We start from the raw sequence: 26,920 nt of genomic DNA, 5'->3' as shown, positions 1-26,920 counted from the left end.
TACTGTGGTCACGTACTGTGAGCCATCTTTACAGTCTAAATTTGGTAGCTGGTGTAAACAGATTTGCATGCATGTAGCACAGTAATCAGTCTCTTGTACAGATGCGCAACTTTTCTCAGCAGGTTTCCAAAGTAAATGGACCATATGCAGCCAGACTTGCTCCAATTAAACAAAATTTGGTATGAAAATACAAGAGCTGGTGATGCACTAAAATGTAAACAGATCAGCCATATCACCTTTACATCACTGGCCATTTTACAAGTAGATAATGACCGAACTCAACAGGATAAGAAAGGAATAGCTACAGTTAAAACCACCAAACTACTCACCCAAAAGTACAGTTGTCACACTTATCATAACTGCAGATGTTAAAGTTCAGTGTTGTAGTACTGATTTTGGGGTTTTCCTAACAAAGGACAGTCGTTTAATCATATCTAGCAGGCTGACATCTGAGGCAGACATCCAGATGTTAAGATGGGCATCTGTCAGCACCATCTTCAGGTCTTTCTAGGCAGTGAACAGCAGTCTGATGCCAGGGGACAGCATGACCCTTTCAGATGTCAAAGGGTTAGTCGGGGATGGGGGAAGACCAACTATGTGGTAGAAGTAGGCGCTGCTGGATAAGAACTACCTGCCTGAAAAATGCACCTCCCAGGTACGGGGAGTGGGTAGACCAGCAGATAGGGGACAGGAGGGTGGAAGCTTGTACTGCAACACTGATCTACTCAAACTACAATTCTGGTAAGTGTTACACATCTATACTATGCTCTTTCAGTCAGTGTTGCACTATTTATTACTGTGAAGACTCCTAAAGCTACAAGTTGAGGGCCAGGCTGTCTGAAGGCCCCTGAGAAAGATTCTGTAGGATAGCAGTCGCAAAACCTGCCCTACTTTTGAAGGCACTGGCTAAATGCAAAGTTTTAGTAAAGGTGTGGACAGATATCCATGTGGCAGCTTCCAGGATGGCTTGTGTAGGGATACCTTTAAGGAAGGCAGTAGTGGCTGCTGTTTCTGGTGTAAGGGGCTCTGAATGGGCTGGTACTGGTTTACCATGAAGGGCATAGCAAAAAGTAATGTAGTTGGCAATTCTTTAAGGGATAGTCTGTTTGGAAGCAGGTCTGATTTTTCTTCATTCTGCAAAGACCACTAGTAGTTGCTCTGCTCTATTTGGGAACTTAGCCCTGTCCAGGTAATATCTGATCTGTAGGTGTACATTCACAGAAAGATTTGCTCGTTTTTATTCTGTGGGTTAGAAAAAACAATGGCAAGTGAAAAACTAGATTCAAGGAGAGATCTGACACTACTTTGGGCACAAAGGAGTGGTTAGTTCTTAGGATACCTTGTTCCTGTGGAACACAGTGAAGGGTTCATTGCACATCAGAGCTTGTAGCTCTGAAAACGCCTAGCTGAAGTCATGGCCATCAGTAGGGTGGGTCTTCCAGGTAAGCATCTTTAGGTGAGCAGAAGCTGCTGGCTCAAAGGATAGTAATACAAGTTTAATATATAGTTGAACTTGCAGTCCTCTCCTATTTAATACAGTTATTAATTACCATAAATGCATGCTAACAACTCAACATTAATATGTGAGGCCTCAACAATAAATAAGCTCCAAGACATTACCTAAAAATCATACTCCTCTGTAGAAACCTGGCTTAAATAATCAAGCCTCCTAATCAGCTCCAAGAAAATTAAGTTAATGCTTTTTACCTAAAAAGTTGCCAAAATCAAAAGCAATTTTTTACCATAAAGTCAGCAAATACTGCCATTGAAATTAACTCCTAGTACACTTCTAGGCATTATAATAAACAATATCAAATATCACCAGTGTATAAAGCACACCATTAAATCTAATCAACAGTAACTAGGATCCCTTTACAGGATCAATGGATTTCCTACAGATACTGAAAGAAAAACTCTGGCCACCACCTTCTTATTGCCGCTCTTATCCTTACGAACTTAAATACTCAAAGAAACTTGCCGCCTGCTATAAAGTAGCTAAATTTGCCACCAATCTCCCTCCTACAACCCACCATAGTCGCTGCTTAAAGCAATTAAACTGGCTTGAACTACAACTTCCTAACAGTTATAACTACAGCACACAAGCTCTTATCATCCATAAGAATGTGAGATAGCATCACCTTGGGTGGCAGTGGCCTCTTCGGCTCCCACTGTTTTCCTTGTATTTTCTTGTTATCCATAGCTGGACCATTTTGCTGGAGTTGCTGGTGGCCAAATGTAGACAGGAAGCATCTGTGATGTCATGGATGGGTTGGACTGGAGGACTGTTTGGGATCAACTCGGGAATGGCTGGAGTGATTGGCCTGTACGTGGAGAGGCACTGGAAGGAGATGGTGGAGACCAAATGCTGGCTGGTGTCAGAGGGTGTTGTGCCACATCCGAGTGGATTGTGAAGGTGGAACTGGACTGAGTTCACTGAGATGAGGTTGGTGTTGGAGTGGATGGTGGATTAAGACAGATTGTGGAGACTGGTTGTGAACCTGGACAAGGGAGGATGGTGGACACGACTGCTTGGATGTGTGCTGATTTGGACTACATGACTATCTCCTTGGATGTGTGCTGATTCAGACTTTTGAATGTCTATTTTGCTGGATCTGGACTTGCCAGTGCAGAGATGGAGCTTTGGTTGGCTGGGACTCATGCGTGTGTATATATTGTTTATGTGACGTATGTGCTTGGGCTTTTGTTGTAATGTTTTTTATCAATGACCTTGAAGGAACGGTAATTTCATTCAACTGTGAACTTTATGGTTGTACAGTCTGAATGACCTACTGCCCAGCAAGGGACCTTCACTCTAGTAACAAATTACTTACAAACAGAACTTTTCATTGAAATTGGGCAATTTTTTAAACACAACTGCTGTCTATACAATTTACTAAGTTACACATGGGCTCTTTAGTAACTTCCACCTCTGCAAAATCTTAGAATGTATACATTTAAGTACTGTGTGTACAAATGTAAACAGAAATGTAACTACTCTGCATTTAAATGGAACTTAAAGTATAATGCAATGTAAGCAAATGGAGCATTTCCCACTGGGCCTCTGCTGAAAATGTGCATTACTTAGTCAGACTTTCCCAGTAACCAAAGACAATATAATTCCAGGTAAGGGACAATGTTTCTCTTTGGGGGGGGGGGGGGGGTCTTGGATATATGAACCCTTAGAAACAGTTTTAGGTGAGAAGGAATACATGAGGTGGTGCAAGTAATGCAGGCAGAAATGGCTCAAGCATGTACCTTAATACTGGAATAAGGCAGTCCCTGGTTAAACAACCCCAGAAGGTAATCTAGGCACTATGTTGAGGAGGACTAATGCTCTTCTGTTCTAATGGGGGAAAAAAAAGGCTTTTCCATTTGGCTAAAATGATTTCCTGGTTATTTGGTTTTCTTGCTTCTCTCTCGGGATAGTTTAAAAAAAGAAAAAAAACAGAAGCATTATTTGGGTGTCAAAAAAACATTCTTCTGAGCTGTTAGTTTGAAGGTGGTCAGGTAAGGATGAATGAAAAGACCTTTAACAGAGTAACTATCACGTTGAAAAATGTAATACCTCCCCTTGCTGAAAATCAAGAGGAAGGAGAAATGAAAGTTACGTACTTACCATAACGATGGAGACCGGCAACACAGATCAACCTGATTTAACCTGTGGGTCTTCGGATCAAACCTGGCTCTGACACGAGGAAATTCCAGTCTTCAATCTCACTTGGCTCCACCCCCTTTACCCACAACTCTCCATTCCTCACCCTAATCCTCCAATTGAAGCTCCGAGCAGAAGATGCTATCCCAAAACAGGAATAGTTGACCGTGACCCAGAAACCCTGGCCTCGATGGTCCTAAACAATTCAGAGAGTCTGAGCCAAGCTGTTGGATCAGACCTGGAGGGTGGGAAAGCAGCCAGGTCCGAAGATCTCAGATCCAAGGGAGGAAGCCAAGATCCTGGTACTGCACCTAGACCCAAAGTAATGAGGCCTAACCGCATCAGTGTTTGCAAAAAGGATCTTATTAACTCCTCCAACACAAACTGATACTGCCCATCGAAACTGACAGGACAGATACCACCAATGGGGCCATGGATGGTTGTTTAGAGGAAGACCACTTCACATACCAGATGTGAGGTGGAGACTGAACCGTGGAGGAGTCCAAACATTCTGATGGAGCGGCGAAAAGGGGGAAGATAACCTACAAGCAGAGTCAACTTTGATCAGGAAGGGGCTTGAAGGATTTGATGGAGCGCAGCTGGTTTTCAGTACCAATGGATATTTGCTCTGAGGTACTGGAGCAAATACTGGCGCCAGGGGACTCAATCTGTGGGATCTTCAGATCCAGCGGGCCTAAGGAAGGACCAACAACAGAAGAGGATCTCTTCCCATCCCATTTAGAAGAGCTGGAGTCCAACGGGCAGTGCTTCTACAACCCGGCCTTGGGAACAGAGGGAGAAGCCACACAGAAGGAGCAGAAGAGGAGCCAGAGGGCAAAGTCCTTTGAGGACCAACCTGGCCATTCACTGATGCCTCTGGTCCCAACTCTCCCCTCACAGAGCACCTGGAGTCAGTATGCAATGCTCCCAAGCAATACATGCACTTCAAATGCGTGTCCTGTGAAGGCAACTTGTGCCTGCATTAAAACCTTTATCCGTGTAAAATAACAGGATTTTTAGTATTTGTTTTTCAGTGTCTAACAAACCATAACCAAGTTTGCCAAAAAGGCAGGAAGTCAGAAAAGATGACAGAAAAATGCAGAAAGTACTTACCCATTTACCTAAAACACAGACAAAACTAACACTAACTGAATGCTAGGGTGAGGGATAGCAAAAATCTCACCAAAATGCACTACTTTCGTGTACCTATGAAGGAAATGCTGAGTGGAGCCAAGATCAAGCTGTTAACTGGAATGGCAGTAAATTAGATCTGGGATTAGGGTAAGGAGTGCAGAGCTGTGGTAAGGGACATGTAGCCAAGAGAGTTCAAAGTCTATAGAACTGGTCAGTGCTGGATCCCAAAGATACACAGGTTGAAGCCAGACTGGAGACATCAGATCCAATGTTGCATTGGCCAGAAAGGAGCTAGGGTATCATGCATGACCTTGTCTGACCTCACCTTTATCAGTACCTTGGGGAATAAGGAGAAGCAGTGGAAAGAGGAGACCTGTCCATTTTAAGCAAAAGGTGTCAGTGCTCCATAACCCTGCTGGGTTCTGCAGTAGAACCTTTGCAGCTGTCTGTTCTAATGAGAAAAACGTTCTATACTGGGGTGTCCCCATTGGTAAGCGAGGTGCAGGAAAATCTCTTAAGCACCCATTCATTAGGGTCCAGAAGGTCCCTGCTCAATCTGCTAAGGTGGTGTTCTGGGAAGGGACACAAGATACCTTAAGTGTCAGTTGTAATTCTTCTGTCAACAGACAAAATCACTGGACTGCACATAAGTTAGGAATGAGTCCCCCCCCCCCCTATTGCTTGTTTATATACCACATAACCCTAGTGTTGTCTGTCCAAATCTGCAGTGCTCCTGGGGATAGGTTGCTCTGAAAGGCTTTAATCACTAGAAACACTGCCAGTAACAACTCTTGTTTATGTGAAGTTTCTTTGCTCTGGGGTCTAAATACCTTGGCAACTTCATGGGTCCCAAGTGTGCTCCCCAGTCTACTTCTGAACTGTCTGATGGCCTTGTCCGTCTTTGGTAGAAAGAAGTTTGCCCCTGGACTCAGCTTGACTCTTACCACCAAATAAGCTCCCCTTTTCAAAGTAAGATAATAAAGGCACCAGGGCTGAAGGGCTGAGTGCGTTGAAATATTTCAGGAACAATTGGAGTTCTCATGTGCATTTTTGCAAGGGGAATCACTAGGATGCACAATGCCATGTATCTCAAGGCCCTTAGATATTCCATTGCAGAGACTGCCTGTTTTGGCAGCAAGCCAAGTAGTCTGACAGCAAAAACACCTCTTCTTGGGGTGGAAAGGCCTTTTGTTGTACAAAATCTATCAATGCACTCAAGAATTCTTGGCTGAGGCTTAAGTTGGCATTTGCAAATAACAGGAGTCCTACCATCACAGAATGCAATCCATGGTAACTTGTAAGGCTGTTTCAAGTTCTAGGATGGCTATTCCCTGAATGAGAAAATTGTCTAGGTAGGGATAAACATGGACTCCTGGCATTCTGCAATGGGCTATAACCAGAGCTACACATCTGGTGAAAAATCTGCTTGCAATGAATAAACCAAATGGCAAAGCACAGAATTAGTAGTGCAACCCTGCTGCTACAAACAGAAGACATCCCATGTGCTCCTCTATAAGAAGAACATGAAAACAGGACTCCTTCAGATTAACCATGTAGGCTCTTGGAAAGATCATGGGTAGCCATGTTTTGAGGGTTAGTATTTTGAATTTGGGAATATTTAGGAACTTAACTGACATGTAACACTGGTCTACAAGTGCCTAACATTCTTAGGAATAGAAAGATCCTGGAGTAGAACCCTTTCCTCCTCAGCAGGGACTGGTTGAATGGATCCTTGTTGCAAGGGTTCTTGCAAGATAAGGGAGAAGGAAACCCTCTTGGTCTTCTGGTGGCTTTGTCATCCTTAAGGAGGAGGCTTTTCCCCTAAACTAAATGAAGCAGCCCTTTTCTAGGATGTTTAGGACCCACTGGTCAGAGGTGATGAGCTTCTTCTGGTGTAGGAAGATAGCTTTCCTGCTAGAGGGGTGGCGCGGTGCGAGGCAGTCTTCGGATACTTCAGCCCGAAAGCATTGCTCAGGTTGCCCTCAAATAGAATTACTTTGCTTTCCCTTTTTGTCCAATTTCTCAGACTGGAAGGGGGCCCCTAAAGGAATTCATTACTCAGTGGGGCATCCAGGAGTTTGGCCTTTATCTGGTTAAGTGAGTTTTCCTCAGCCAGGTACGTTTGTGAGCAAACCTAGCAGCAGCTGTTCTGCACTATGCATGTACTGTCATAACCACAGTTTAGAGAATGTCTGGATACCTGCAATGCTGCTCTAGCTTACTCCTTACGTCCCTTTGTAAGGCCTTGTCAGCACTGCCCTCTGACTTAGTAATGACTTGCTCCTGTACGCACTCAAGTATTTTAACATGTGAAATTGGTCGAGTGCCCTCAGAAAGTAGCAGATGCAGGTCTTCAAATCCGTCTAGTTATCTACTTTAACTGTCATTGGGTACAGGATGCCTATCAGAAGGTTTAGGGCACCCTTACTGGTTTCAGTTGACACTACAGAGGGATCAGCTTACAAGTTCTAGTAGAGGAGCTAGAATCTTAATCACTAAAACTGATCTGGTTTCCTTGAAGCAGGTGGCAGAGTCTGGGTGCACAGATAACTGAAGACATCATTTAGTACCACATAGCCTGAAGGAATAGCCAGCGGTCTGGGAGATGGACTTAAAAAGCTGCCTGTAATGGGTTTGGGCATGAGAGAATTCCTTGTTCTCCAGTGGAAGGCCTCCATCTTATGAAAGGCATTCGCAAAGGATAAATCTAGTCAGGGAGAAGCAGAAGAGAGGACATCATCTGAGTCAGTAAGACTGAGGGGGAAGGTACTCAGACTTCTTCCTAATCCTTGGATCTTGAAGAATCAGATTCCTCTCACTTTATGAAATCTTCCTAGATTTCATAAAGGCCATGAATTCCTGGGCAATTATGAAAAGGTCCAGAGTTTTGACCTGGGTTGTAGTAGCTGGTTTAGAAAGGAAGGACTCTGTATGCAGTTGGGTGACCACAGCCTTAGTTTGGATTACTGGAGTGCGTTCTTGCAAACTCATGGAAGACTAATCATCTCACTAACTACTGCTCAGACATCAGAAGCTGAAGCCTGCTGAGAGACTTCAGACGCAACCAACATTGGTGAAGAAAGCAAACAGATTGCCTGCTGTCAAGTAAGGGGTCTTGCCAGAGGGCTGGGGCATGGCAGTCTGATCTGGGGGCTGCAAAAGCAACCCAAAGTTGGTTGAATTGGACATGGAATGACCACAGTCATCCACAGAATCCTTTTCGTTAGACTTGGTCTTTGCATTTCTTTGTCAAAGTAGTGGAGGAAGCCAAGAAGAGAACAAGCAGAAAGTGCATCTGAGGACTCCATGTAGACTGCGAGGATTATGGCCCTATGCTTAAGGGTCCCAGCTTGAAACCTACTAGAAATGTGTGCAGAGGTCCTACCCAAAATATAGAAAATGATTGAAAGTCTTTGTGGGATTTGTTTCCCACACTTCAACAATTAACTTTTTTGAAAATTAAAAAAAAGATTCCACAAAGGGATTCTTTTCTAAAAAGAATCTCTGGAGAAAAATGAGACTCGTGATGGACTGAGCACATCTGATAAACATAGGGACTGCACAGCTAGAAAGAAATGAATATGGTGCTGGATGTCCCTCTTATACCCACACATCTGGATCTCAGGCATCAGCTAGGGATGAGGAAGAGTCTGCAAATCAAGTTGGTCTTGAACTTCTGCATAGCAGAAGACCCAAGAATCAGTACTTGCAAATAAAAAAAGAATCAATACTGCAACACTATGAAAACATCTTCCCATGCCAGTTCATTTAGCACACGTACTGCTCATTCTCCATTGAGGGCTGCCTTGAATGACCCAGGTTTAACAAGCTGTCACTGTTACAACTATCCATTGCAATGTACCTGCCACTCCAAATATGCACCATGTACACTGGCTGATTTGGTACGCCCTTCCTGTAGCAGGGATCCCACCTTCCAAGAAATGACAATTTGAAAATGTTCATAGGTTTAAAGGTTAGTACTAGGCTAACTGCCCTTGAGGGCCATTTCAAGCCTAGCCAGTTACCCCATGTGAGAATCAAACACTGCACCTTATGTTTACAAGGCAAATACCTTAACCATTATGCCAACCTTTTCCACATAAACCAGAATAATCAGGGACAGATAAGAGATGTCAATTCAATGCCTTTAATTTCATGCACTGTCTTACTAGGCAGGGTGCTGAAATAGACTGTCTTGCTGCTTTCCAGGTCTTCATTCCATATTAGTCCACCTCTAGCAGCTCTATTACATCATTGCTAGAGGGTTAGAAGATCCCAAGCCCTGCCCATCCACAAAGAAGGGCACTGCCACACCAATTATTCCTTCATAACCTCAGACAGCTTTTTAGCAGCCTGAGCTTGTCACTGAATTTAGATTAATCATAAATCCAACCTCTCAGCCTAATGGGCTTTTCTTTACTACAGAGTACAAATACAAAAACGGCAGGCATCAGTGGTGAAGATCATGAAGTTAGTTACATGCATAAGAAAACTCAAGAATGTTTAAAATACTTACCAAGTTTAAAGATATTTCAAATGATAGTAGCAAAAATATGGGAATGTATCAAAAGCACAGATTTATCAAAGACCACAAATCATCATTCTATATTTACTGATTCTTGAGTTCAGTGTCTAGGGCTAGAATGTCATTCTAAATGGACACCAGCAGGTAGGACAGTACAACACAGATACTGGAACAATTCTGAAAATCCAAGTACTAAAATACACTTAAAACCAAGACTTTACTTTTATTTTTATTGCATGTAAAAATTTTTTCCCACCCCAATTCATTCTCATAAACGTGGAGAGGTGGTTCAAGTGCTCTCCCTAGCTTTGTCAAACAGCTCCTAAAAAAAATCACTGAGACCGATAGAGAAAAAGCCCTGTAAATCCTATGACAGACAAGTTCTTTATATTCCCTTATTGTACAGTACAGTACCCATTATAATATGCACACAGCAAGCTGACTATAATAAAAATGCAGACTTAGGAAGGACAAAACTGCAGGAAAGAAAGACATTAAGATTAAGTGGAAATAATGCTGATCCAGTCAGTAAACAGGAATGTTTGCCACTACCATCTAAGCCCAAAGTTCACTTCTGATCCCAAAAAGATACCTACAACCCCCCAAAGTGGACAGTCATGGGGCTGGAGTTGCACAGAAAAACTGATTCAATTAAAAACTGCTCTGTAGCATCTGCAGAACCTACTGTGCAAACAAGATGACCAGCATCACATATGACTGATCAAACATAACACTTCTCCCCTTTGGTCTTTTACTCTGAAGAAACGAGTGTATGGTAGTTAATCCTGTGTAGGCTACCTCTTAATAGAGGTCTGTTAAAAAATGCAAAAAAAAAAAAAAAGCAATTTTGTTCCTGAAATATTACGGAAACTATTAAACAGTGCAGAAAGGCAGGACTGCCTCAAGTCTTCCTCTCCTTTGGTCACTGATCACAGAAGCCGCTTTCTTGTTGCGCCTTCTTTGAAATGGCACAATGTGACTCTACCAAACCCTGCCTTGAGAATGTACTACAATTCTGAGAAGTCATGTTCAGTGTGTACAGCCAGCTGCAACTTCACTCATTTCCCTCCTATGCTGCGATTATGAATAGATGGGACAGGTGGAGTTTATTTTGAAGTGAACGCCAAACTGTATAAAGTGCTACAAAAATAAAATGACCACCTTACAAAATTATTTTGCCAGTGATTGTACCAAGACTTCTGCCATCCACCCCCCCCCCTAAGAGAAACCTATTACATTGGAGATTAAATTGGCCGTGGGTTCAAAAGAGGACTGGGAGGGAAAGGTAGCTACCACATCTTGTAACAAATGAGACAGAGGCAGCCCTTGAGAATGAATGGAATGCTCAGATGAATATCGGCAGAATCCACATCTCCATACCGCATTTATTTTAGCAGTGAAGAACCTTCTCCACAAAGGTGTTTCTAGACTTGATGCAAACAGTTACACATTGCTGTAGGTAGGAGGTAAAAAGAAAGTGGGGTTGACATCTACAGGTAAGCTGTGCAGGAAAACTGGAAACAAAATGATCTGGGGACTTTTTGCTCTGTAGGCAGTCTGTGCTGACCGGTGGATATCCTGATCCAATTTTCATTGCTTTTACCCGGCTATTTCTGTTACTGTGGTGACCAATTTATGTCCATCCCATGTAGTCTTGTACTGCTCTGGGACTGGAAACTCCGTCTGCAGAAACAAAATAAAAGATATTTACCAAACCACACAAGGAAAAAGGAAACAATTTTTAGGTAATCAGTTACAGATGAGCTCAAGATCAAAACAATTTGCTTTAAGGAATTCACCTTCAGTGTACCTTAACTGCAAGAGAAAAAAATCACCAGGTTTAACAATTTATAAATTAAATACATTTCTTACATTAAAAAGGTACCAAGCTCTCCTTTTGATGTACTGGGTTCATACATGCAGTATCATTCATAATGTACAAGTCATTAAGCGGTTCTGCTCAGGAAAACGTCACTGGCTATATGCTCTCATACCTTAAAGTTTCATCTCAAATTCTTTTACAGTTTTTTTTTTTTTTAAATTGCTGTTGTCCTACCAATGACTCAGTTTCAAAATTAAGCATTGCTGTTTGCCACTCCGGCACTTTACTTCAGCTTTTTCAAGAAGGAAGATCTATGTTGCAGTGTTAAGCAAATGACAGATTCCCATTACCTTTTATGACATAACATAGGCTGTAAAAAGGATCAGAAGCTTAACTATTTGCTAAGAGGGGTTCCCCATGTTATTACAAACTACACCAAATATTTCAAGTTGGTAGAACACACTGCACATCTGCACATATGGATCTACTTTCTCTACCACCTGCTCATGTTTCATGTACTTGCAGCAAACCCCTCTGCACTCCTACTCTATGAATCTGCCTTCGAGGTCACACAAACAGTCTGAACTCTGGCATCTTGCATTAAAACAGAGATTAGCATTCAGCACTGAGCAGATGAACGGTGTTAAAGTCAGCAAAAAAACACACAAACAGGCATATTACCCAAATATGTACATTTCATATCACTTCAGGCAAAGGGACTAAAAGTACATACTGTTAAGATCAGAAAGAAAGAAAGAAGCTATCAAGAAAGAGCTTTTTCAGCAGCAGTCTCCAAACCTCTCATGATTCAAACCTGAACAGAATTCTTCAAAACAAGTAAACTAGAAAATAAGGTCTAGAAAGGCCCACTTTCGCATTCAAGATGTCTGCCTTTGGTTACAGACTATTTTAGGCTACTTTTGTCCACTACCTTACCTCCACCACAGCCAGCCATCCGCTGCCACCAGCTGCTCTATGTCTCCAGGTGTACCAATCCCACCTTAGATTTCCACAGGCTGAGACTGATCCATGTCTGGGGCTAGTGAGACATCAAAAGTGTGCTGGGGCAGTGCCATACTGCTGCTGGGGAGTGTGCCCTAACCCCCAACACCCTACGACAGCCTTGTGAACTCAGCAACAGCTGCCTTTGGGAGGTATATGCACACTTCCATGCATGTGCAACCTCCTACAAGTGATCCACCACTTGCACAGTATGGAACTTGCACAGTATGGAACTCATCCAGCTGCTATTGCAGTCAGCCTAGCAAGGCAGCCTCCCAAACCCAGGATGGTGAGCTGGTGTTGGCTGCTCAAACCCATACTCTCATACCTGGTTCCTACAGTGTCCATGCTTAACAGGGATTGTATGGTGCACAGTCAAGGCTTTATCCCACTGAAAGAACCTGGCCTCATGGTGAAGATTACTTCTGATCTCTGTAAAGGAATAACTCCAAAAAAATGTCCCAACATTCAGGAAATTTAACAGGGGGCAATTACTTATTAAATGTTTCAAAAGTAAATCAGCAGCCGCATACTGAATTTTAATGGACAAAAATCAATTGTCCCACATTCTAAATGGCAAAAATCTGTCTTTCATATGGAAATATGGAAATGTTGCACTTTTAAAATAAGTGCAATTATTAAAGGCATAGCTGGCTTTAGTGCCGTGGACTGATCCCCATAGTGGCTCCCTGCCTTCCCTGGTGCTCCTGAAATGCAGTTGCCAACCAGGTCCTCTTTCCACATCCCACCCCTCCTTCCTCTGACTTTGTTTATCTTCTTTTAACCTGTAGTAAGCCAATTGCTGCAGCAACTGGTATACTTTGCACCACACAGGGAGCACTACCGTGCTCCAGTTTGACCACAAAACACAATAATGTTTTTTAAAAGGCAGTTTACACTAAAGTGGGATTGGCCAGTCACTTGCATCCACCAACACTTTTACCTGGGGCAGCTAACCCTTCGTACTGCCCTATCTCCCTTCGTCCTACCCTGGCCATACTACTGAGTTATCTGCATGGAAGTGTATTGAAGGTTATGGCTCACTAACCAGCACCAGTGTGGCACTGCACCAGCATCCTTCATGTCTCACTAGCTCCGAACATGGGGTCAGTCTCAGCCAGGGGAAGGCTAAGGTGGGTATGGTACACCTGGAGAGCTGCATATTGAAATTTAATGATGGGACAGTTCATACAAAAGGGGAAAAAAGGGACCGCAAGGGATCACAGTGAACAAGGTGGCTGAGTATTGAGAAAAGGTCAACCTTTCATAGACATGGAAGGCTGAATGTGAGGAAGTGTTGCAGGCTTCAAAGTGACACCTGACATGAGTTGGCTGAATATAAACTAAAGTAGTGACAACTAATCTGAACTCAATCAAACCGCAGCATGGGCCAATGGGCAGAAGAATCTTAGCCTAGGAGAACTCAATTCCACCAGTCATAGGCAGATCATTTTCAAAACTTACACTATGCATGTTGCAAAATTGACAGTGTTTCAACTTTGATTAGCAGGACCCTGTGGGGCTTCACTCTTGAATACAACCACCACACACTTTGGTACCTCCACATCTTGTCAGCAAGACACTAAAAATAATCAATGACTGCCATTTAACTGGAGAAGGAAGAACTGAGGGCATCCATCGAACATAGGAATGCTGCATTCACTGTCTTAAGTCAGACATGGTAGTGAAGACAGGACACTTGCAGTAAAAACAGCCCAAGGAAGACTATGGTTTTGATGAACTCCAATATCACAAGATCAAACCACCACATAGCAGGCAAACATCCCAGGATTAATATGCTTCTTGTTTGATAAATACACATTTGAGGAGAGACTACAACCCTCCCCTTGGAGTCTGCCAACTCAGCAGTGAAGTTTACACCCCCCAAAGACCTATGGGTAGGACCTTCTCCAATTTCTGATTTGGAGTGATAAAGCAACCGTTTTCCAAATTCCTGGTTGACTACAGCACACCAGCCTGGGAGGAGAAGGGTACCAACTCCATTCATATGGCATAGGGAGGTTCCCAGACAACGACCTACTCTCACCAGTGGGTCTAGAATACAAAACCCTAAACCAGGAAGCAAATGAACAGTCAATCTTCAGCAAAACTACTGGTGGCAATGCTAAAGGAAAGAGGATCCCATCGCTGCCAACAGTAAACCATGTCCTCTCAGTCACCATTAAAGCAAACCGCAAAAGTGTGACTTAGGGTGAAACATTACAAATAAGAACCTCAGTTTAAGGATCCAATCCCCAAGACCACTGAGCTGACCACAGTCTAGTTGGAAAACAGAGGATAATGAAAGGATACTAGGGTATCCCACTCCCCAAGATATAGGATTGATTTGGACTGATGAAATCAGTCCCTCTCTCTCCCACAACAGGAATGGGGCTTAAGACCAACTCAATATCTTTGCAGAGTGTGCACTAATGCAGAAACTCAATGAAGACACCCTTCAAAAGGAAAAGTGCCCTCTATTACAAACACCAGGAAGCAGACCTACAAACTTGCTGCACCAAGAAAAGGAGGCTGTAGCAAATCAACCCCCCCCACTCAGAAGGGCCAAAAGGCACTGTATCGGTCCACTGGCCTAAAGGAAATGGGAAAGCACTCTCCGTCTGCATGCACCACTCCCACACAAATGTTTCAACCCACTGCAGAAAGGAATCAATCCCCAGAGAGAAATACAGCATGTCCCGCGATAATCCTGGCTTCAACACATACCCAGTGATGGGAAAAACAAGGACTGGCTAGCTCCCTCTTCACCAGCCTTGGACAACTTACTATGTAGAATACTAAAGCAACCTGACAAACTACTCCCGTATGGAAAAAGTCCTAGCTAAACGCATCCCAGGCAACTACAACACCAAATCGGGTATGTCCAGTCAATGCAACAAACAGGTATGTCCAGTCAATGCAACAAACAGGTATGTCCAGTCAATGCAACAAACACTAAGGTCCCTACCAAGGATAAATTGTGGAACTTGGGAGCATCCCATTAAAAAATACCTGCATCCTTGGAATTCCAAGCACAGCAGTCCATAGCTAGCACTTTGAGGAAAAGCAGTAGGGATAGTGTTCCCCTCTTACCAAGCCTAAGAGTCACAACTAACATCTGTGATGGCTCTGGGGCTGAAATAACCAAAATCTCTGACTGCACGCAAATGAAAGACTATGGGAACAACCCCGGGTCTCCTACAATGAGGAAAGTGCCAAGTTGTGGATCCCCAACAAAGGGGAAATTGAAAGCCCAAAGGCTAAAATCAAACAAGCAGAAACCCAGGGCCAACAGGAGGGATAAGAGCTCTGCCTTTCCAAAAGAGCATACTTCCTCACCCAGTAAACAGAGAAGTTTAGATCTGCTCCACAATTCCCTTTAGACTATGGATGAATGGGAAAAATAGTTAGAAAATGCCCAATACTAACTTGCAGAGAGAAAACCTTCCCCTGGGAAAACCCTCACCTGTCCTACACCACCAACTTCAACAAACTAAGGGATGAAGGGGGACCAAAAACAGGGACCCTTAACAGAAGGCTCACATCAGAAGGAGATACAAGGGAGGAACGTTTGCCTCAAGTCAGGAGTAATCTTACGTTCTCGTCATTTAGGACAAAGAAAGCAAGAAACCAGCCCAACACAGAGGAGCTTGCCTGGTATTAAAAACACTATCAGGGACTAAACCTTTACCCAAAAAGGTCAGCTAATGTTACCGAGAGAATTAAGCAAAAGGCCATCTAACTTGTCTCAAAGTGGTGAGGTTTGGTAAGGTGTTTACTTCTGACAAATGTAGTCAAGCCATCCACTACAGGCACTAAACACAGGCAAAGGTAGAAAGGCATCAATAAAACAGACCCAGGGTGATACCAAATACTAGATTCATAGAAAATTCAAGCACAGCCAGGCTCTCCCCTCCAAGAAATGTGCACAGATCCCGAACTGGCAACAGGCTTACTAAGAGGTCCTAAACCCCAGTACGTCACAGAAATACAGTTTCTTGCCATCTGTGTCCCTCTTTCAGTACAACCCATCCAACAGCTGGGCAGGAACAGACTGAGATCTTGGGAGATGCTGAACCACTGGAGAGTACAGTTGTGTATACTTACCATAAATGTAGATGTTAGAGTATTCAGTGTGGCAGTCATCACATTTGGGTTATCCCTGCCAGGGTAGCCCTCAGTCGGCCCGAATACCACAGGCTTAGTCAGATCGTCAGTAGTATAAAATAAGGCAGTCAACACCATTACATCAGTTTTTCTTGCCCTGTCAGGAGCCCCCAAGAGGGAGCTAGGTTATGGTGGAAGACCACCACCAGTACAAAGTAAATACTAAAAATTCCTTGTAAGGAGAGAGAGAGAGAGAGAGAGACAAGGGGGATGGAGGGAGGGAAACCAGGACTGCAACAGTGAATACACTCGAACATCTACATTTACAGTAAGTGTACACAACTGTACTATGTTCTTCGTGTTTCACTGTTGCAGTAGTCACATTTGGGTCGATTCTCAAAGCTGAAGAAAAGGGTGGATATAAAGCTGAAGAAAAGGGTGGATACAGTCAAGGGAGACTGGGGGCTGGCTAGGATGCCCTGCAAGACTGCGGTGGCAAAGACTGCCCTGGATTTGGAGAAGATAGGCAGGTGGTAATGCTTGGTGAAGGTAAGAACTGACGTCCATGTTGCAGCCTCCAGGATGTCCCTGGTGGGGACCCCTGAGGAAAGCTGCAGAGGTGGAGGTTGCTCTGGTAGAATATGTCCTGACCCCCTTATGGGGAAGTTTCCCACGTTGCTTGTAGCAGAAATGGATGCAGTGTGCTATCCATTTGGAAATTGTTTGGATATGGCTTTGCCCTCTCTGCTCCTGCAGCAAAGCTGACTAACAACTGACCAGTCTTTCTAAATGATTTAGTCCTGTCTAGATAGAATCTGAGCTGTCTGTGCACATCTAGAGAGTGCATTATCCTTTCTCCCTTGTTTTGTGGGTTGGGGAAAACAGTGGGCAAATGAATGGATTGGTTGAGAGCCACACTGGACACCATTTTTGGCATGAAGGATGGGTTATAGTCCTGAGGGAGACCCTGTCAGCATGAAAAACGAAGGGCTCTACAGCCATTAGTGCTTGTAGCTTGGATGCTCTTCTTGCTGAAGTGATGGCCAGAAGCAAGGTGGTCTTCCATGAGAGAAGACAACTCTGCTGAAGGTGCTGGTTCAAAGGGGGGCAGGGTGAGTTTTCCAACTCAAAGTTTAGGTTCCAAGCTGGGGTAGGTGCTCTTCTTGGTGACCCTAAGTTGTTAGCCCCTCTTAGGAACTGTTTGATGAGAGGGTGCGAGAAGAAGTGGCTCTGCGCTGAAATTAGCAGAGATAGTGGAGACATGAATTTTAATAGAAAAGGATAGACCCCTGTGTAGTAGGTCAGCAAGGTAATCCAGGATGAGAGGTAGGGAGGGCTGTGCCAATCCTGGCTCCCTTAGCATGGATCCAGGTGCAAAACCTTTTCCATTTGTCAGCATAAGACTTTCTAGTGCTACGCAGTCTGCCTTCGCATATGACATCTAGAACCAGTTTGCTGAGATTGGCAGCTTGTGCAGTGATCAGGGAATAAGCCAATGTAGTTTACTCATATGCAGTCTGGCATACAGAATGAGTAGAATGCAAGAAGCCATGAACTCCAGAGCTTGCAGGATTTTCCTTGCAGATAACTGGGGTCTGGTGGCTAGTTGAGAGAAATAGGCTGTCAGGTAGGTTTGCTTTTCTGGTCTAAGGAATACCATCTGGGATGCTGTGTCCAGGCTTGCTCCCACGAATATAATTTTTTGGGTGGGTACTAGTTTGGATTTATTTTAGTTGATAGTATACCCTAGTGAGGTCCATAGGTCCTTTACAAAGGCCAGGTGCTTGAGCAGCTTTTCCTGACCGTCTGCCTGAATTAGGCAGTCTAAGCATGGGTAAATCTGAAAATTTCTTTGCCTGCAAAAAGCAACGGCAGGAGCCAGACATTCTGTGAAAACTCTGGGAGCAGTGGATAAGCCAAAGGGAAGCGCAGATAACTGAAAGTGCAGTGGTCCTGCATTTTCTTCATCTTTAAGACCTCCTCTGCCTTGGTGTCAAATTGTCTGTGCAAGGATGTGCCCAATAATTTGGATTTGACATGGCCTGGCAAGGGCTGTTCCTTAAGCCAAGCATGCCTTCCAAGGACAGAACCAGTGACTGCTGCCCTGCAAGATGCTTCTAGGGAGTCAAAACCACATTGTAAGGTGTGCTTAGTTACTTAATTTGCAGAATGCATTAACTCTTGTAACTCTAATTTTCTGCACAAGCAGGAAAAGATTTTTGTTTGAGGAGTTTCATGGTATGTGGCTGAAATTTTAGGATATGGAACTGACAATATAGTGCTCTAACAGCAAAAGTAGCAGAGGTGTATACTTTTTTACCCCATCTGGTTAATGCTCAGGAATCCCTATCTGAGGGTGTGGGATTCCTAGCAGAAGTTGCTTTAATTCCTTTAGTCCCTTGAGAAATAACCTCAGGGTCAGCAGTAGGATTTTGGAAAAGAAATTTGAGCGAGTCAGGGACTCGTACTTGTCAGGTTTCCTGGGAGCAGGAGGGAGGGTGTCAGGAGTCAAACTAGACCATGAAAACATCATCCACAACATCCAGGACAGAAGGAATGGTCAGAGAGCTGTGCTGTGGAAGATCTAAGAATTCCCCTAGTCTCTTTTTAGACTGAGGGTAGTCCAGACATTCCCATTGGAAATGCTCCCTTAAAGTATGCAGGGTTTCCCCAAAGGAAAAGTCCTCGGGCGCAGAGGCTGAAGGAGTGGATTCCTCTGCATCAGAATCCTCATAAGCAGAGGGGGTTGCATGTCTTCATATTCAGATGCCTCAGAATCAGACTCCTGTTCAGATAAATCTACTGGGGACAAATCTTTTTCTTTTGGACGGGGTAGCTTGGCTTCCCCTGATCAGCATTATAAGGTCTTCCACCATTTTAAGCATTTGAGACTGAGGCAAGAAAACAGGTGCCTGAGATTGGGTCGTCTGTTTCTTGGGTGTGGTTTGTACCCTGGGCCTTAGAAACTCAGTAGTTTTCAAAAGAACGGCAGATGCGAAGTCTCTGTCAAGAATCTATAGTGCGAAGTACTTCCTTGGAAGCCGGTACCTGCTAATCGGCTCCTGACCCATCCAAGGTAGAGACATCCGGAAGATCCATAGTCGATGGAGTCTCGCGGCATACCGGACTCCGAAAGGGTCTCAGTAGTGGACTGCGAATCCACAGAAGTGGGCATCAGGGCCTGACCTCACTATGGACCGGAGAACTGACTAAGTTAACGGAAGAGTCGTCAGTAGGCTTGGACCTGTGCGGTCTGTCTTTATCCTTACGTTTTTTCAGAAGATCTGCTGTCGGATGGCTTACCGAAGTCATATCGGAATTAGAGAATCAACAGCGAAAATATCTAGCTACAATGAGGGCCCGACGACATATACTTCTGGCGTTGAACAAAGCACAAAAACGAAAGCGGGGGACGTAGTGGTCTGGGCCTAAGCAAGTGACGCAGTAAGAATGAAAGTCTCTGTGTGGTATTTGCCTTCCACAGGCGAGACAATTGTTAACTTTTTCTGACATTGGTTAGAGCACGAAAAAAGAATCCCCAACAGGGTACTTAGCTTTAGAAGACTTCAACTTCAATTCGGAAAATGAAAACTCGGGTAGTGGCCAACAGGCACTCGTGCCAACTGCTTCTGCTTCGGGCTCCTCGGCAAGACAGACTGATGTAATGGGGTCAGCTGCCTTATTTTATATTACTGATGACCTGATGTCAGTCTTGGAGCGACGGCAACCGAAGGAGAAATACTAAGCCTCTGGTACTCTGGGTGACTGAGGGCTAACCTGGCAAGGATAACCCAAATGTGATGATTAACAGTGAAACACTAAGAACATCAGCAAATCCAGTCTCCTTACAGACAACGAAGAATGGACTGCACTTTGACCACCCAGAAAGCTTGAGGTCACTGAAAGGATATTACTGGCCTGGAAGTCTGTCTTTTTTGGAGCTGAAAACATGCAGTAATACTTTGATCCTTTTTGGTTGGGGGTGACCTCAAGCATCTCTGACAAGGGATTTACAGCCTCTTAAATTTATAACACTATTCTTTTACGCACTCTGAGGATGAACTATCTGGCAGTGGTAGTGTGGGTCAGGGAAGGGATGAGGGAGAAATGGGTAGCCTCTCTACAGTTGTGCTGACAGGCAGCCAGCTACATACGCAAGTAAAGGAAGAAACTACTCCCAGTTGCATCAAAAGTGAGACAGGCACATCTTCTGGGGATTTCAATGCTGTCCCCCCACAAGGGGCACAGTATTTCTGCTAATACTGTATATGTCTTTGCTACATGTTTCATGCAGAACTTTTCTATTGTAAATTTAATTCAATTTACGGTTTATAGTAGGACTAATTCTGCATTAGATTGCTAAACTTGGTCTAAAGAGTATTTAGGTAATTAAGCACTCTCAAACTTACTTTTGGTCTGGCGTCTACTATAGATTCATAGGTGTTTACTAGGCTAACGACAAGGGCCTTTTTAGGCCTAGCCATGCATCCCAAATCTGACACATTCTGATAACCTTGATAAGTGTAAGCATGGGCCGGAGAGGTGAATCATTTACAGGTTACTCGTGTCCATTAGAGAGACGAGTGCCAGGCCAGGGATGAATTTCCGGTTTCTCATCCAATTGTCCAAGTTGTACTTGGACTGGATTAGGGAGAAACTCTGCTTGCATGGATCGGGAGCCTGTTCCATAGATGCAGTAGTCTTTGGAATACATACCTGTCTCTCCAGCAGGTTCAAGAAGTTCCACTCAGAACTCCAATTCCCTTTTTCCTTTAGTCATGCCACTACCACAGCCAACATAGATTTTTACATCCTGAAAAAGCGGTGCTAAGGCATCTGAAACATTATGCCAATACTTGGGAGGATATTGCCCTCCTTTTCACTACCTTCCAGTTTTTCCTCAAGTTTGGTCTCAACAGGGTAAACCCAAAGTGGAAGGGGATAAGGAAGGATGCCTTAGAACCTTTAGTAAAATTAGAAAGAAGATTAGGCAAGCTGGTGGAGAGCTATTTTCATGAAGTTACCATGTTAGACTCAGTTTTGGCTTTGAAATGTCCTTCAAGCAACTCTACCAATGAGTGGGACATGTTATCAACCAGCATCTGTTGGAAGCATAACATCTGAAGTGTTTACTGCCCTCAGTGTGAATGTGAAGAACATGTAAACATGCTTCCCAAACATGCTCAGAACTCAGGTAGCAATATTCTGATGACTCGGGAGTTTTAAGGACAGCCATAACAGTATCTTGTCTCAATTAAACATGTCTAAATATTGGTAGGCCAAAGGAATCTGGTATGGTCCTCCCCAAAATGGGTGCTCAATGTCAGGTTCTTTCCACGTGGTTCTTGAAAGGTACCATTTTGTCCATTGAGGGATACCCAGAAGAACAGCAGGGGGGGGGGGGATCCACAATGCTTCTTGCAAGATTTCAGAAAATGTGGAATTTATGGGCCATTCCACTCACTGCTTCATTTCCGCAGGACAGAGGCCCTAAGCCGCTTTTATAGGAACAGGATTGTGTATCTAGAGATTAGTCTTCTTCTAATCACTCCCCTCTAAGGCTGTACAGGAAGCGGGTGCTTTTCTTGCATCAAGTTTGATGTCTGGAAGTATCCTGTCAGGATCTGAGGTGAAAGATTAGAGAGAGGCCATGTTCTTCCCCTTGCACCTACGTTTCTTGACCTTGGAGGACAATGATTAGAGGACAAGGAAAATAGGGAGCCAATTCAGATATAGTTTCTTGGGTTCCCTGGCCTACTGAGATGAAACATCTTTGGTCAAGGCTATGGTCAACACAGGTGCAAAGGACAGCAAATGCAGAACTACTTGCATAGCAGGTGTTAAAATATGTGATGATCACAGTCAAATGCACAGACCATGGCTGCTCGAGGCCAAAAACTCATTATGCTAAAACAAATACTAACTGGACTGGTACACAGCCTAAGACCCAGACACTTGACCCTAAGCTAATGGATTGAGGAGGCAAGCCTGATGTGGACAGTCCCACAGCCAAAGGGCCAAAAGTAGATCCAGCTGCAGCTATGTCCCATAAAAGTATAAGGGTCAAAAACTTGGAATGACTGATCCAAGCTTCTGGAGCCACATAAATATACCATCAACTGCCACCGACATTAACAGTCAATGCACAAGGCATCAACCCCCTCAGGCTGCACCTCAAAAGTTGAAAATGCAGCTGACGAGGGACTTCATGAATCTTGTAGATAAAAATCTGTTCTGAATTTTGAAATTAGTGTGATGTGCAAAGGATATACTTTCTTATTTCACCAGCCCTGAATGACAGACTATTAAAAGTAACTACTGGAGAGGCAGTAGCCATAGAGAAGTGCTTTTTTTTTTTAAAATCAGCTTTGTACAGTCTTCCCATTCATCTCACAATCCTCATTCCCTTTTACCATGCTCTGAAGAGAGCACTCAGGCTTGGTCCTTGGGTCGACAGGCCCAAGACCCCTGAAGCTGGGCTCAAGGCAGTAAACAATTTAAAGATGAACAATGCAGCCTTTCAAACCTTGTAAAATTGTTATTCCTTCCTTCCCAGATAACCTGAGAGTTAGAAGTTACAAATTTCACATTTTCCTTACAGCAGACCTATTCAAGACAAATGTAAGGTGCGTCAAGCTTGAAGAGGGATTCTATGTCCACTGCTGGTGCACTTTAAGAGTGCCACTAGCACTAAGTAAATGTGTTATCACAAAAACCCAGCAAGACTCCACCAGGCAACAACCACATTTGTCACAAGCTAAAGAGGACACCAAACAAAATACGGAGTAATGCAAAAGCAGAAAACGGCAGATCATAAACAGAAAACAAAAAGCAATACAAGGCAAAAAAGTACAGCAAAACCTAGTGAGTGTTAACTAGAATAGCAAGTGTCAAAAGCAGACAATTGGTATGGCCTGATTTGGTCCATCAACCAGAAGATAAATGTGGAGAACAGTTGAACAAGAACTGTCTCCAAGTTTTGGGAAAGTCCAATAAAGAATCTTTAAACAGCAATTAGTCTGGGACTTCCCCAGATATGAATTAGAGTGGCAGAGATCTAAAATGAGTACACTATTTTGTACAATACTATAGGTAAAGGGGATGGGTTAATAGTCTGAGGAAGGTTTCAGATCGGAGTGAAACAAGACTGCAGTTTGTTCTGTTTTTTTTATATAGACTCTCATCCCACACCACTCCAAACAGCACTTCAAAACCAGACGCCACTTTATTCAGTTACAAATTTAGGAGGTAAAGTAAATCTTTTTAAATTCATAAAGTAGAACAGACAAAATATATACAGAATTACAACTTACAAATTCGCCTCCTGCAGCAGGAACGAGGACATTCATCTCAGAAGCCTTGGCACTGATTATTTCACAATTCAAGGAATCCTTACTCAAGTATACATGGCAGCCATCTGTCTTGTTGATGGAAATGGTTGGCACTTTATTGATCACCTGGTGCCAAAGTCAGAAAAGTTCTTATTAGTACAGACTAAACTGCAAACTGTTGAGCAATAAAGCCCACTAAAGTTATTTTGGGACAATCGTCTTGTTAATGTAATTGTTTTAAGTTACACAACATGCAAAACACTGGGAATGAAAACTGTATGGGAAAAATGGGATGCAAACAAGGGACTAACTTTTTAGACTCCTTTAACAGAAATACATAAACATAATGAAACCTAAATCACAAAAACAGAGCAAGAATGGAACCATTCAAACCTTTCAGACAAATATACAGACAATACTTAATAGTTAACATTAATAAACTTAAAATTCAACTATTACATTCAACAGACATACCTCCTGCATAGAAGCAGGATGCTTTCTGTCCATAATTTGCATCTTCACTTAAAAACATTCATGAAAACACTGTACAATTATATACAGAAAATTACCTGAATTTATTTACTTTGATATCAGACAGTGTTTAGTAAAGGCAACTCTCAAAACTCAAAAGCAGGAGGAAAGAGGCACCAGCAGATAAAACACTAGTAAGAAAAATCACTAAGCCACAGTGATCAAAATTTTTTGCAAAACATCTCAGATTCCAGCTGCTGTACAGACAAGTTTCAAAAAACAAGGCATAGGTTAAGTGCCCTCAAACTATGCATCTCAGCTGTAAAGAAGTCTTTAGTTAGAAAGCCATGTTATCTGGTACCGTACTTGGAAAAATGCACAAAAAATACACCGCCAAGTCATAACCAGATCACACAAACTGTACACAAGTACACAAAGGAAAAATCTGAATATGTTGGACAGCAAAGGTTCAAAGTTATCTAGCGTCTAAAGGGTGCAGTTATATTTGTCACTTAGGAGAAAACATTTTCTTTTGCACATTCAAATCATTCCTTCAACATGCAACAAACGTCTGTTCAATGTACTTGGTGTCCCACATACACAAATATGCTTAAACTGAAATAGATGTAAACGTGCACCAAAATGCTTCAACTGCTCCCCTATTATGATAAAACAATAGGGTCAAGGAATTATAAAAAAAACAGCAAATGTTGATAATAGTTCTTTAAAGTAAGCCCATTGTGTGGGCTGCACCTCCATTACTTACAGGCAAACCCCAAAAATCACCACACCGAGGAGCAAAGAAAACTGAGGAAATAGCAATCTCGGAATTGGTATATGCAACTCCCTATTTTTGCATAGTCTGTCTAATCAGTCTTGCAATTATCCAACTTAAAACCTTCCTTGTGCTCCAACTTAACTGCTTCCTAGTGCTGAAGTAAATCTCAGTTCTGTTTACTATAGCAGTGCTGCAAACAGTTGTACCACAGTTTACATTAAAAGCACAGCGCAAGACATTAGGGTTCGGCTAAGCCTAGCTATACATTCAAGCTAGTGAAGCATTCGATACTTTCTACCCAAGCCTCATTTTCTCATTGTAAACAAAAAATGCCCTTGCACATATTTTCCTGCAAATTATTGAAATGTGCAACCACACTGTACTTTTCAAAGCTACAGATTATTCATGTGCGTTTTGTGGTATCACTTGCTCCACAGTATACTGCCAGCAGTTGGTTTCAAGACAAATACTACACAATCATAATAAAAAAAACTTTGTTATGCAAGTCATCTTCTGCATTATGAGCTGCTCAGTACATTAAAGGAGGAGGCAAAAAACAAAACCAAGCAAGATCAGCAACAGTGCCTTATCCAAGAATATACATGCCTGCATTAAGAGACTGCTAGAGCCACACCACACAATGCATGCTCTGTGAAAGTCGAAAAACTTGAGACTGATGATGGTACCATGTCACAATGACAAATCATTCATGGAATGTACCCTGCATACATAACTAGTGCTGCAGGGAATTTGGTGCCCTAGACAGCACACCTACTTCATCACTACTAAGTGATCACCTGTAGACTGCAGTTAAACTTTGAAGACAGCATATATATGGTCCAACTTTTCTTAAAGTGCACTGGTCATGTTCTGAAGCATCCCATTTCCAGCTGTATCCCTTGAGTTACGCTTGCAAGTGATTTTGGAAAAAATGAAAATTACAGTGCTTGATTTTACAGTTCCACTGTTTACTCATTTTCTTTCTATAGCCAAATCCACAAAATGACGTCCTGGTCAGTGATCTGCATACAAAATCTGGATAACCAAAACAGCTTTAGAGCACATTCTTACTTGCTCTGTTGTGTCTTTCGGCTTTTCCCGGTTAGGGGTCGCCACAGCGGAACTCCGGTCCACTAATGATTGGCAGTAGATTTTTACGTGCCGAGTTACCAACTGATGCACAACCTTCAACGAAGGTACGCCCATTCACACACGTCTCCACACAGAAGATGCTCTAGCTGAGAATCGAACAGGACAATGTCTTACTGTGAGGCGACAACGCTACCGCAGCACCACCACCGCAGTATAAATTCTTACTTGCTCTGTATGAAGAAAACTCCTACTGATGCATTTAACATGGAAATACTTAATTTAAGCAGTGGAGCATTGTGGGTTCCATCTCATACCGTGGTATAGGTTTTCTCATCTCTTACAACACCTTCAGTGTTCAGTGGGCTCCCATCTATGTGGTAATTAGTGGAAACAGTTTTTCCCAAAGGGGATTATGACGCTTTTTTTGCATTAAGCTTAAGGCCCTGGTTTCGACACCAGTCATTGGTCGAAGTGAGGCCTTTCATCTCTTTTACAATACACAGTACTTCAATTACAGTTGGTTTAAATTTTGATTTACATTTTCTAGTAGCTGCCTTTTTTGGCAGCAGATTGCATTGAACTTTGTAACAATTTACAAAAAGAAAAAAGTTAGTGTAAATTAGGAGTCTACTGAAGCGGACTGTGTGCTGTTTTAACCAATATCTAAAACAGTGACATTGATTAATGTCGTGCAGATATTTCCATTTTTCCCCCAGAATATCAAGTAGTTGATTTGATGATTTGTAATCAAAATTTATGTCTTCAACTGCCAATCTTTATAGTGTTACACTTGGATTTATACTGTACAACTGCAACTTATCTGGCTGTTCAGAAATAACTTACCAGCTTTAAACTTGAACCAAAAAAGTAGACCCAGCATAACCTTGGGAGATATGACTAGTAAACCCTCCTGATTTGCTAGTGCTTTTAACTTGTGAAAAAATGGGAAGAAAAGAGTGCCATAGTTGGTGTGGTTTCATCTCTGATCTCCAGTATGGTTCCTGAC

At 43.0% G+C, this 26,920-nt stretch overlaps 1 protein-coding gene across 1 annotated transcript in view; it reads right to left on the bottom strand.

Annotated features, from left to right (window-relative positions):
• Positions 1-9,514: 9,514 nt before the first annotated feature.
• The window catches only part of CAP1 (cyclase associated actin cytoskeleton regulatory protein 1), a gene marked incomplete in the record, with an annotated part of 596,089 nt that continues 578,683 nt past the window's right edge, over positions 9,515-26,920 (bottom strand). The window contains 2 exon segments of the mRNA XM_044084805.1: positions 9,515-10,994; positions 23,556-23,699. Of these exon segments, the coding sequence (XP_043940740.1) occupies positions 10,911-10,994; positions 23,556-23,699 (228 nt within the window).

This window comes from Protopterus annectens, chromosome 1.part1 (assembly GCF_019279795.1).
Source record: "Protopterus annectens isolate FY-2018-M chromosome 1.part1, PAN1.0, whole genome shotgun sequence".
Lineage (NCBI taxonomy): Eukaryota > Metazoa > Chordata > Ceratodontiformes > Protopteridae > Protopterus > Protopterus annectens.
Note: the sequence above shows the minus strand (reverse complement) of the source record. Positions and strands in the feature narration are given on the sequence as shown.